General features: G+C 37.9%; 1 protein-coding gene across 1 annotated transcript in view; it reads right to left on the reverse strand.

Moving 5' to 3' along the window:
* Positions 1 to 7,759: 7,759 nt before the first annotated feature.
* The window catches only part of PDE5A (phosphodiesterase 5A), a 135,340-nt gene continuing 130,013 nt past the window's right edge, over positions 7,760 to 13,086 (reverse strand). Inside the window, exons 19-21 of the mRNA XM_065877153.1 lie at positions 11,860 to 11,934; positions 10,249 to 10,332; positions 7,760 to 8,112 (exon numbers count right to left, since the gene is read on the reverse strand). Of these exons, the coding sequence (XP_065733225.1) occupies positions 7,975 to 8,112; positions 10,249 to 10,332; positions 11,860 to 11,934 (297 nt within the window). The 3' untranslated portion in view covers positions 7,760 to 7,974. The remainder of the gene's footprint in view (positions 8,113 to 10,248; positions 10,333 to 11,859; positions 11,935 to 13,086) is intronic.

Here is a 13,086-nt window from a genome sequence, read left to right on the forward strand (position 1 = left end):
GGGTATCTGATCGTACAGTCTTGTGGCTTCTGACTTTGTACACTGTGAATTGTTTCCTCATGTATTTTGCAATTATGAATTTTTCTTTAGTGGCATTATTTCTGTGGAAATTTCATGGGCCTATTTGAGGCTGTGTTCTTCCAAAGACATTTTGCCTTTGCTTTTGCCAGTTCAGGGATATTACCTGCCTGAGACTTCTTTTTCTGCTATTTATCAATAACTTGGGTAGTCCTGCATCACACTCAAACCCCAAATCTGTGTTAATATGAGGATGGACTCAATGTTACAATTTTTTTTTTTTAACCAGAGCTCAGATTAAGACAGGCATGCTTCCTTCAGTTGTCCTGTGTCTCTGAGTGAATTTTCCCCCCTCCCCTTTCTACATGTTGAGAGCACAGCTTTCAGAGTTTTCAGTCTTTCTTGGAGGGCCATTCCCCAAGTGCTTCACTGGATCTCAAGACCATATTTCCTGGTCTGATTTAAAACCCCTTCATTATATAGATCTGCAAATATTCCCAGGCCTGACATAGTATCAGCTCACATGCTTGCTGATTGGATTTTTAATTTGCTTTATTTTGGCCTGTGGGGATTTCTCTTATTTTCTTAAAAGCTCAAATATACATTTAAAGGACATTAGCTGGAGTATAATATATAAAAATACTGAATCATCATGTTGTACACCTGAAACTAACTGTAATAATACTGTAAATCAACTACACTTCAATATAAAAAAATGACATTTGCTTTATTTTATATAACATTCATAAGTATTCATAATATTTGTAAATATATTTTTAACCCTTATCATTTAAAAATATAAAATTTATAATTATTTAAATAAATTGTGAGAAGGCTTTCAAGTTCTCAAGTTTGCTACTCCTAGGTCTTCACATGTTTTCTTCTGCCTAGGAATACTCTTCTTCCTTTTCACTTAGCTATAAACCAGTTGTCACACACTTAAAGAACCATCTGTAAACCCTCCACTCCCATCCTCAGTGCATAGACATGGCTGTCTCTTTGCCCTGGTGTGTAGCCTCCTCTGGACTAGATGCTTTGTGAGACCATGCCTATTAGTTTACCCCAGCCTGACACTCAGGAGAGAATCAAGTATTTATGAATGAATGAACGTCTTCTGTTTGCTTATTTTTATTTTTAAATGTAAATCTTGTCTTTTCTGCAAGATCATTGGCCTCTAGCCTTTGTGAATTTTCCTTGGGTCCTAGCAATATGGTAAAACTCCCTGGGAGTAACTTCACCAATGGTTATCAATTTATGAATTAAAGCCTGGTAACTAATTTTTCACAATAGAAAACAAATATTCTTACCCCAAATTGTTTTATTCAGTTTTTTTTTCATCTTAAAATTCAGCTCTTTTCCAACTGAGAATTTCTAAAAATGCTGTATTGAGTTTTCTGTTGTCCTTCATTGGAATTACCTTCTCCTTTCTTTATAAAAAATTCAATTTTATGTCAAATGGGAAAGGAGAGAAGTCTAGTCTTTCAGAGTTTGTTGAGTACCTTCAAAGTACAAGACAGAGTACAGAGATGCTGGTGGGAGGGCTGTGTGATTCAGGTAGGTGTTCTTAGGGCAGGGGAGAATCAAGTATGTTTGAAGCCCTTATGAATGGAGCCAGAACAGAAAAAGAGAAGCAGAGGTTTAAGAAACAGAGGAAATAATGATAGGACATGGTCCTGCCTTCATACACTCCTCCAAGTGCATTACTCATTCTAACAGACTTGGTAGAGCACCCTTAGTAACTACTTCTGTTGGCTTTTCCGGAGAGAGAGCAGCTGTAGCCGAGGTAGTTGTTAAGCATATTTTATGCTTTTTCTCCTTGGTCAGGGTGCATCAGCGAGATCAGGGAATTCGTGACTTTCAGAGAGCTGGTTGGTAAAGGGGGAAGTTAGTGTCTTAGAGGAATATATGCTGGATTGGCGTCATATAAAGCCTAAAAAACACTCCTGTTGGGTAGGGGAAACAGTGATATGAAGTGAAATATGGCTCTAAAAGTAATACAGGGGGTATTAACGTTTAAAGCTATTGTGATAGTTCATGTTCATTCCTTTTTTCTCCCCCTTAGCCATGCAATCTTGTCCCTTAAATTCACTTAGAAAGATGAATCCTAAAATGTGCCATTGGGATTCTGTCAGATATGACTGAGTCAACTCAGTTCCTGAATACTTACACACCACACACATACACGCACACGCACGCTCATACGTACACTTAAAATGAGGCAAACATGCCATTTAATTAGATTTCTTTTGATTCAAATAATTATTTTGATGCCATTCATAATTCTTGTGGATGTTTATTTTGAAAAAATGGGTTGTAAATTAGAAACATAGAGTCTTTCTCCTGCTAAGGCTGAATATAGCTTAAAATCAAGGAATATTCTCTGCAGGTTCAAAGTGTTTCTGTTAATTTGTTATATGCCTTAAAAGAACAGAAAATTATATACTGACATTTGCATATATCAAATATATCCCTGTTTGCTGAGAAGGCAGCACGGCGGATAGCAAGAATGTGGGTTCAAGAGAGTTGTCAAATGCCTCCCTTTTCTACAAGAAGGGATGATGTCTCTGTGGATGGAATATTGAGTATCAATCAGAGAGACTTCAGGTGATCAGTTACTGTTTGGGGAAAATCTTAAAGAAATGATCCTGGACAAAGGAAAGTAAGCAAATCTTAATTCCCCATTGATTTTTTCCATTTGTTTTTCTTTAGCTGGTAAAAATCTTTAAAAAAGCAGTTTTATTCATTGTTTGTACCCAGTAAGATTACTTCTTTAAATACAGCTGAAACTGGCGCACTCTAGTGATCAGAAGATCTAAAATATTGCTTTACATGAGCTTTCATTTGACTTTTGCGTTTAGCTTTGTGATTTAGGCATAGCCTAGATATTCTGCTCCACGTGAAGAGGGCTTGTCTAGTGGCAAAAGTAAATAACGAGTCAGAAATCTTGCATCTAATTATACCTCCATGCCTCTAGACTAGCAGCACTGAAGCACGGTGGTCCCTGGGATCCTGTGATGGCACGGCATTAGCTATTACTAGATGAACTAAAGGAACGATAACAACTCTAAAATCCCGAACAAAACCAGATCTGCTGGGTGTGGGAAATCTTGTACCTAATGCTTCTAGGTAGCCCATTTGATCCACTAAGAGTGGATTTGGGACCTTTTACTATTAAAATTCAAAAAGAGAATTAAGTGGAATAAATACCTGCTTTCAAACTAGACAGATCTGGGATCGAATGCAGCTCATGCCATTTGGCAAGTATTTAATTCCTAAGCCTTAGCTCCGCACGCAACCTGAGGATGGTAACAATCATCACCCTGTATAGAATTGTTAGGGACTTGAGAAGTGGTGAGGTGTATGGAAAATGTTGCCCTCAAACTGGTAGCAAAGAATATTAACAAGAAGACTATTACTGAGGTGTCTAGGCTGAGGAAAGAAAGGAGTCTTTTTCACACATCTTTTTCAGCTAACAGGACCACAGGTTAGCTTGATTAAAGTCTCTCAAACTATTGGGCCCATTCTCCCTGCCTAAAATTCAGAGTCCCTAATAATCACACAACACTCATACCTGCTTGTTCACTCTTCTTTTTATTCTTACAAAGCATGGCAAAATGAGGAGGCAACTAACAAGCGAAGAGTTTGCGCAGTGGAGAACCACCCTGACCGTCTCTTGACTTTACAGGGATCGTAGGTGGGTAAGTGTTCCTTTAAAGTGATTTTGTCATAGGACAGTCACATGAAATGGTTCTCATGGTGGGGGGAGAGGAAAGACAAGAAATCAACATTCACAATTATTTAAAATGACTTAAAAGCTAAACATAATATACATAGTAACTCCTTTATCCTAGTACAAAAATAGTGCCAGAAACTATATATTTGTTCAAATGTATTGAAAAGGTGTAAGAATACAAATAGATATTAACAGTGGCTAGTGATGATTCATAAGCTTTTTCTTAAACTGAAATAGAAATTTGTATTTTCATCTATTTACATGGTGTTTAACATCTGTTAAGATATGTTTACACAGACTTTTGAGAAGCATATGGAAGGGCATAGTGAGCTTTAATACTTTCTTCCTCACTCCCTACGCTGGAGCAGAAGGGGTCCAAAACTGTGTGTAGTTTAAGTCTAAGAGAACTCTTGAGCAATCTCTACCTGGCTAGCATAGGGAAAAATAACCTACACAGTGGGATATATGACTCCTTACTTACATAAGGTGTCCTCTAAGCTATCAGCAGGCTAAGTGATTCATGCTTGCAAGACAAGATGTTCACTGACTGACAGATCCTTAATAAGTTCCAGGTAAAGAAGGTCCTTGGAAAACTACGTAATACATGTTATAGATGGAAATGAAAGTGATAACTGTACCCTATATTTTCATGTTAAATCGGCAGGATCAGAAGCTGGTAAGTCTCTTATCCAGCACTCCCTGCAGAGACTGTGAGCTCCTTGAGGTCACTGCTCTCTTTCCCCAGTGGAGCACAGTGCCTGACATGTAGCAGGAACTTAATAAAAGGTGGATCGAGGCATGTCTAACACTGAGCAGTTACATTATACCACCTTGTTTTAACTGTAGTTGTTCCCAGGAGAGGAGAGCAGTTACATCCCTCCCCCCACCCCGCCTTCTTAAATCAATCTTGTAAAACAAAACAAGCAGCATTTCTTTTGATGGCCTGTAAAGCTTTAGGAGTACAATCAGGTGGAAAACACAGGAAAATTGAACATCACATTGGAGTAGGTCTAACATTTGTGCTCTGTGCTGAAAATAAAGGCACTTCACTGCTAGGCAAGAATATATCTGTAACCGGTTTCCTCCCGCAATCCATTATTTCCAGTACACTTTCATACACTTTCTTTTCTCCAACACTCCTATGGAAGGAAACCATTCTTCATAGTAAAGAGATCAGTGGTGAAACATCATCGTCCAGGGTTTGTACCGTGAGATGAGGTGCTCAAACAGCTCTAAATCTCACGCATCTAGTGATCTGCATGAGAAGCCAAAGAAATGTACTATCTTTTTCTCAGTCTTGGAAACTCAACACAGGAAATGACTTAAGGGATTAGATACCTTGCTCTTTGGCCTGCTATCCCATTTCTGACAGTGGTCTCCAGGGCCCATTAGGGCTTACACAGTAGCTGCCTTCTGTGACATCCTCCTCTGAGACAAGGCTTAGCCCAAACATAACTCCTTCAACAGCACAACTTGTTCACACTCACAGAGGTTAAAGAGACTTACACAAGTTCACACGGGATTGTGGCTGGCAAAGGCCAATCCTGTGAAAAGTACAAGACCAGGCAATTTTATAGACATCTTCTCACAACTTAGTAAAACTGTGGGAACTTTTGGGGCTGAAAATTGAAATGAAATGGTATCATGGTACTCAGCTATAATGAAAACAAACAAACTAATCTAGAGCAAAAACAACTTCTTGCTAGGTTACAGGTAATATAAATATAGGGTAGGGTGAGAGAAGACTACATATATATATTTTTTCCAACTTGAGAAGATACTGGAAAGGAAATATCCACATAAGAAGAAAATTTGTGCCCATGTACCAGGTAATAATCCATGTATGGAGTGATTTTCCTAAAAAATTAAGAATTATTTGAACCAAGTAACCAGTCCTAAAGAAGCATTCTTCTTCTGTATGAACTAAAATACCCCAAAATGAAATAGGTATGTCACTGCTCCACTTCTTTCAGTTTCTAAACTAGTAAGGTAAAATAAGCCATTATCTAAAAGTAAACCAAAAATTTATAATCTAAATACACTTTCTTGCTTTTTAAAATGACACACATACAAATCCTCCGCACATAGTCTACTGTGTCTTTAAAAATCTCAGTGACATATATTAGAGGGCTCTAAACCAACTACTAAAGTATTTGACTACAGATTTTAGCATAACTGCTAAATCACAATGTGTACGGCAAAAAGATAGGTTATTAAAGACTGCTATTCTTCAGACAATTTTTCTGTACTAAGGAATTGTGTCTGCATGCATAGGTGTATACCAGTATGTAGATACATTATTTTAGTGACAGTCTTTGTAAGTTACACACCAGTGCCACCAAGAGGCAACCTCACAGACCTCATGTATATTACATAAAACAGAATAACATCTTGAAAATACAGGTGTCACAACAGTAATACATAGCCCTTACCACTACAAAGTAATGGCAATACAATTTGTTCTGCTTTCTTTTTAAAACCTGAAGGGTAAGAATAAAGCCACGTTATGTCAAGATACGTATACACACTCAGAATTTTAAAAACTTAACGAATATGTTGAATTTTAGGTAGTTTAGGGAACAAATGGTTATGAATGGAAAACATGTTTTAATGAAAAGTCTTTGAGAATGCTGCATTATCATATCCCCAAGAGCTTTTCTATACAAACTAGTTATAGAAACTCAAAAACTTTATTCAGGGGTGGGGAGGGGGGTGAACAGATCAAACAAATACCTCTCTTCCTACTCTTGCCCACAAACATTATTGCATATTTAGAGCAGATTTTCTTTTCCTGAACTAGGTTGTCAGTCCATTATCTACTTCTCCAATATGTAATAAAAGTGTCTTTAGGGGCACACATGTACAGTGGGAATACAATTAAGTGGGCTCAAATTCTAAGAAAATGTTAACATTTTCTAAATGTACTAAAAGCTGTGAGAAGTAGATACCACTAACTACAAGCTCAGGGCCAGTGTTTAGGGTGCATACCCAAACTTCTGTGATTCTGGGTTGACTAGTCCTGTAAACCAAGATATGGCAGTTTCTCAGTCACAAACTCAATACTGCTAAGTTTACTCAATATGGTAAGCTACTCTTACCATATTGTTCCGTCGATTTAATTTTTGACCCTAATATCAAGGACAGCCCTTTGCTGTTTGTACTTTTCTCTGTACTCCATTTAACAAACAGAAAAGAATATGATTCAGTTTGTACCCTCTTATCTTATACAGTCATCTCTCACTTCAGGCTAATGCTCCCATGATCACTTTTTCTCGCTCTCCTGTTGAGTTTTAAAGCGTTGACTTACAAGCTGTGGCTTATAAGGTGAATGATAAGGAATTTATTTAAAAAAGGAAGTTCAGTATTCAGAACACTCACTGACTGTCAGGAGTGTCTTCCAGCAGAACGTTCTCTTCACTGGCAGCCATCCTCGGCTGTTCCATTTCTGCGTCACACTCATCCCTCAAAGTCAGTGACTGGATCTTCTCCCAAGGTTTCCCCTGCTTTCCATCAGGTAGGTTAGATCAAAGCGAGTTTATGGGTAGCCTTTGGATAGATTTATTGCATTGAAATGAGAAATTTCTCTCCTGCCTGTTCTCTAACAACAAAAAAAGCAAAATAATTAAATAATGCCTTTTCTTTACAGTACTACCTTATAGTACTTTCCATTTGTTTAGAGTTTTAACTTTTTTTGTTAAGGTAATACAGTGTTGACAAATATACCCCATTCCTCTTAAAATCCACTCAGCCAATATTTTTCTCTATTCTATGAAGGTTTTAAATGTCACAGAATATATTCACTTTGCTCCTAGCCTGTTTTTAAGAAAAACGATTCCAAACATTCTTGAAAGATTGGTAATTCAGAAAACACAAAACCAATTATTTAAAATCCCCAGCAAGAAAAAACAAAAAAACCAAAAAAACCAGCCTCAGTGCAAGAATGCAACTTGTACCTCGCAGTACACAAAATATCACAAACAGGGCTCTTATCCATGTGCTAAGAGTAGGTGTCACGGATAATCTCAGTTCAGTGGCATAAAACAAATATACAGAAAATATGCAATAGTCCTCTAAAAACATTTCATGCTGTGTTGTCAAAAGTTGTGCAAAAATAAAAATACAGCAGTGGCAAAGTATACACCAAATCTGTACAGTGTATAGCAAAACTAGGCATACTGCAGAATACGCCATCTGTAAACTTCAACTCTGCATGAATAGGCCACTCAGTTCCGCTTGGCCTGGCTGCTTTCCCCATTAATCAATGTCTTCTCCTGCTGTTCTGCAAGAGCCTGCCATTTTTGCCTGTTCTTTCTGCAGCCATCCAGCAAAGGGAAACAGTCCTCCGATACGTGGGTCAGGGCCTAAAGAAAGAAAAGAAAGCCAACAACTAGATGGCAGCTAGGAAATAAGCCCTCTCCCCAGGCCTGACGCAAAGGGCCACACTGTACACTCACTTCATAAGCAGGCCCACTGCTGGGATTCTCACAAACTGTGTGAGCACAGATCATTTATGAATGACTCCTCTTAAGCTATACAGACAGGGAGTACATGCTGAGAGAGAGAGAGAGCAAACACACATTCCAAAATAACATTATTGAGCTATGGAGGCAGATCTGTGTGGAATCGGCTCTGCAGAGAAATAATCCATTTGCTTTTATGTAGTGCAAATGGTTCTCCCTAAGTGTTGACTGCCTTGAGAGCTGCTTAGTTTTTCTGTTTTTCTATAAAATGACTTTATTCAATGTACTTAAGTAGATTTTTATCCAAGATTATAATAAAGGTTAATTTATAACTATGTGTATATGTTTAATGTAACAACATTATTATTTACCAACTACAGTACCATAAATATTTAGCTACAGGAATGTTCACTGCAGATTTCTTTGTAATAGACAAACATTGAAAATGACTTAAATACCCAACAACGGGGTTAGGAATATCGTGTTACTATTTGGCAGCCATTAAAAATGTCATAGAAACACATTTGAAACAGAAAGATGTATCTTATATTATGGATTGCAAAGAGCAATTTTTGTTAAATGAAAAATTTGTGAAAATGTCATAAAGCATATGCACTGAAAGGAGATAACAGTGGTTATCTCAGAGTAGTAGAATTATAAGTGATTTTATCTTTTTGCTTCTTCGTATTCTGATTTTTCTATAACAACATATTACTTCTGTAATAATGGTAAAAATGCATGTCTTTATCAAATAGAATTCAACAGGAGAGTCAAATAAAATCAATCTTTGCACAAATAGGAAATGTAGAAGGATGAAATCTATAATGGGTGATTTGACTGTTAGTTTGACTATATTTACAGGCATGGGGAAAAAAAATCAAGAGAGACATTAGTGTCTACAACTGAGGAACTATTAATCCAATCCACAAGAAAAGCATCTGTTATAGAAAGAATGAGATATTCAGGGATGTTGGAGACACTGCTCTGAACACACTTCTGCACAGATTGCCGAGAAAGGTGGGGAGACAGTAGTGCAGAGGCCTGACACCCAGTGTTCTTCTGTCCTGTTTTCTTTTGCTGTCTCTCCTGTCCTTCCCTCCTCAGCCACAGCTTCTTTCTTAAATTCATCCACTGGCTAGAACCCTGGACTCAGGCTGAGAACTGGATTCTAAATACAGTTCTCCCACTAACTACCTGTTTGGGACAAACATTTCATCTCCCTGCAAGTTGGCCTTTTAACAGATTCAATGACGGAATCTGTGAAAATGTCTGGATTAGAAGATTTCTAGGGTTTCTTCTGGTCTTGACAGTCTATGATTATACCATGATAAATGTTCTTTTCCCAAATACTTAAAACTTAAGACAGTTTCCTGTTTAAACTTCTAAAGACAAGGACAGCATCTACTTTCTATATTTGGGCACGAACATCAAAACTAGTAAATTGGATGTTTTAGGGAGAATATCTTTACCCAAAAGATAAATAAATAAGCAAAAAAAAAAACCCAAAACGAAACCCAAGCCAGCACGTATATGGAAATGGGAACCTGCAATATTCTTCTAGCCGCTGCCTTTTACTCATCATAAAAATTTTCTTAAGCCACACTATGACAATGAGAAAAAGTTAGATAACTATTTTTCCTTATTTAGGCCAAAAGTCAGACTTAAAAATAATATGCTCTTAAAAAGAACATAGAGTATGCACAGTATACCTCCTTGAGGGCAGTAGCGCTCGCACATGATTTTTCTTAGCGTTCCCTACACGAATTTGCTGGATCCCAGCACGTGGTAGGCACTCGCTAGGTAGTTATACATTAATGAATTAACATTTTTGAGAAACAGTAAATATAAAATGTGTTCCTTATTCAGTACAAACAGCATGTTCATTAGCAAAAGGAATTATCCTGATAATTTTATTTTTAGTTTGTTGATTAAGACGCAAAAAATATACTCCTGGTGTTAGTCGCTTCAATTTACTTTAGGTTTTAATTCATAACATGGTCAAATTTTAGCAAGTCTAGTAGTTTTCATAATAAATACCTCATACAGTTGCAAGCAGATGGCATCTATGAATCCAACTTGCATACTTGGGATTTTGTTTTTCTTCTCCCTGTTCATTAGGTCCTGAAAACACAGACACACACAGATCTGCATTTACTTAAAGAACACAGTGCAAGTTGGCTCTAAAAAGATGAATCACTGGGTTAGCTGAGGAAGGCTAGATACCTGCCTACCTGCCTTCTTACCACACTCAGGAAGGCCCTGGTCCTCTCTCCCGTGTTCGCCCCGGCTGTGACTTTCCCCACATGACCCCCAGAGTTGATCACTGACCTAGAATCAACTGCTGACCTACAGTCAGGCACTGACCTAGAGTCCACTGCTGACATGTATTTGGAGAACACACATGCTTTCAAACTGTCTACTGATGTGGAATCAAACACTCTCAGCTTTGTGGGAAAGCCACTGAGGCCACAGTTGATTACAATACAATTCACACAGAGAGCTTTTTGAGTGAAGATTATGCAGATGTCACTGCTGCTTATTCCCAGGAGCTCATGACTGGTGCAGCGGACGAGCCCAGCACCTCCATGGGGAGCAAAAAGTACGTGTCAGTGCTTGTTTAAAATGAAGCAAATTCTCCATTAGCTGCGACCATCACTCTGCTACCCACCATTTTCTGAGAAGATTCTGAGCTTCTGAACAAGCCCACTACTACATAATAGGAGACTGAATAACTGCAAAAGACTAATGAGACATAGGATGTACCCAGTGGAAGATAAAAAGCAGAGTGGAGGGCTTCCCTGGTGGCGCAGTGGTTGAGGGTCCGCCTGCCGATGCAGGGGACGTGGGTTCGTGCCCCGGTCTGGGAGGATCCCACATGCTGTGGAGTGGCTGGGCCTGTGGGCCATGGCCGCTGGGCCTGTGCGTCCGGAGCCTGTGCTCCACGGCGGGGGAGGCCACAGCAGTGAGAGGCCCGCGTACCACAGAAAAAAAAAAAAGCAAAAGCAGAGTGGAAGGAATGGTACACAGACAGAGGAGGGGCATCTCGTAACCATGTCCCATTTAATGCTCAGTAAATGTTCATTTGAATTGAAAAAAAAGACTCTATGCTTCATTTCCAGGAAAAACTTCTCCAGTGGTTTAAGAAGAATCTTCTTGTATTCGAGATTCCCTACACTATACAAAAAGGCAGTATGTATCAAAAAATCTTTAAAATCTGTGTGCCCTACAACACAGCAATTCTGGAATTTATCCTAACAAGGTAATGAAAAATGGCCCACAGATGTTTAGCAACAAAGATGTTTATCAAAGTGCTGTTTGTAATAGTGAATTCGGCAAACATTGTACCAAAAAGTAAATTATGGTTACATCTATTTCATGTAACCATTATATATGATATATAAGACAGCATCTGTTAGAATGAAAAATGGCTTATGATATTTAAATGCAAAAAGTAAATTACAAAATATAGGTACAATATGATGACTTGTTATTTGCTTGTTTTCTGTAGCAAACATGTATAATCTTCTAGTAAGAAAAGTTTTTAAAAATAACGAGAAATTCTGTTCCTAAGATCTCATAGAAGCATAAAAAGAGTCTACAATAAAAAATGTATATGAATAATTCCTACCAGCAAGGTCTCATACTTACAGCAGGCTCTATGTTGAGTTCTTTTCTCTCTCTGTCTCCTTGGTCAAAAAATTCAGTGGCAACAAGTTCTGCTATCTGAAATCAATAACAGACTAAGTTTGGGTAAATAAAAGCATATTACTCTGTAAAACAGAGACTTTAAATGAAGATAAAATCTATCAAAGCTGTAGCTTTCAACCACATCAGTAAAATTAGAATAAAGCAGTAACAACTAATAGAAATTTTATTTGTTTTAATGTGTACCTAATCACAAAGGCTAGAGTTTGTAATCTTCTATAATTACACAGAAAAAAGCAACATTATTTCAACTTCATCAATCAGTGGAAAAAAAGTACCGTGTGCCCATCTGTATGCATAATCAACGATATATTTATTAAGCATCTGTTGTATGCGGTGCTGTGTAAAACACAGTATCAAACAGGTCCATATACTGAGACTGATTGATATGCCTTTTAGGTTTCTTTTAATCTACCAGTTCCTCCTCTTCTCCTTTTAAAAATATTCCTTATAATTTTGGTTGTTGTTGAATAAACTGGGTTGTTAATCCTGCAGTATTCCACTGTCTGGATTTTGTTGATTGTGTTCGCATGATGAAATTTAATGTTTCTCTGTACCCTGTATTTCCATACACCAGTAATGAGATCTAGACACTTGATTAGATTGAGACTTGAATTTTTCTTTTTTTTTGCCATGACTGTTTCACAGGCACTGCCCTGTACTTCTCTCAAGGGCTGTATAATGCCTGGTTGCTTCTCTTTGTGAGATTAACAACCCTTCATGATCTTTGTCTAGATTCACTAATTAAGAGGCTGCAAAAAGGTAATATGCAAAGCAATCATTACTTTTTCCTTTATAGCTGAAATAAAGTTCCCCATATCAATTATTTAGTTACCCTAAAGCAGCAGTCCCCAACCTTTTTGGCACCAGGGACCAGTTTCGTGGAAGACAATTTTCCCACGGACCAGGGTCGGGGGGGATGGTTTGGGATGACTCAAGTGCGTTACATTTATTGTGCCCTTTATTTCTATTATTATTACATTGTAATATATAATGAAGTAATTATACAACTCACCATAATGCAGAATCAGTGGGAGCCCTGAGCTTGTTTTCACTTGCCACTCACTGATAGGGTTCTGATATGAGTCTGCAAGCAACTGATTTATTATGGTCTCTGTGCAGTCAGACCTCTGTGCTAACGATAATCTGTATTTGCAGCCACTCCCCAGC

The sequence above is a fragment of the Phocoena phocoena genome, chromosome 5, assembly GCF_963924675.1.
Source record: "Phocoena phocoena chromosome 5, mPhoPho1.1, whole genome shotgun sequence".
NCBI lineage: Eukaryota > Metazoa > Chordata > Mammalia > Artiodactyla > Phocoenidae > Phocoena > Phocoena phocoena.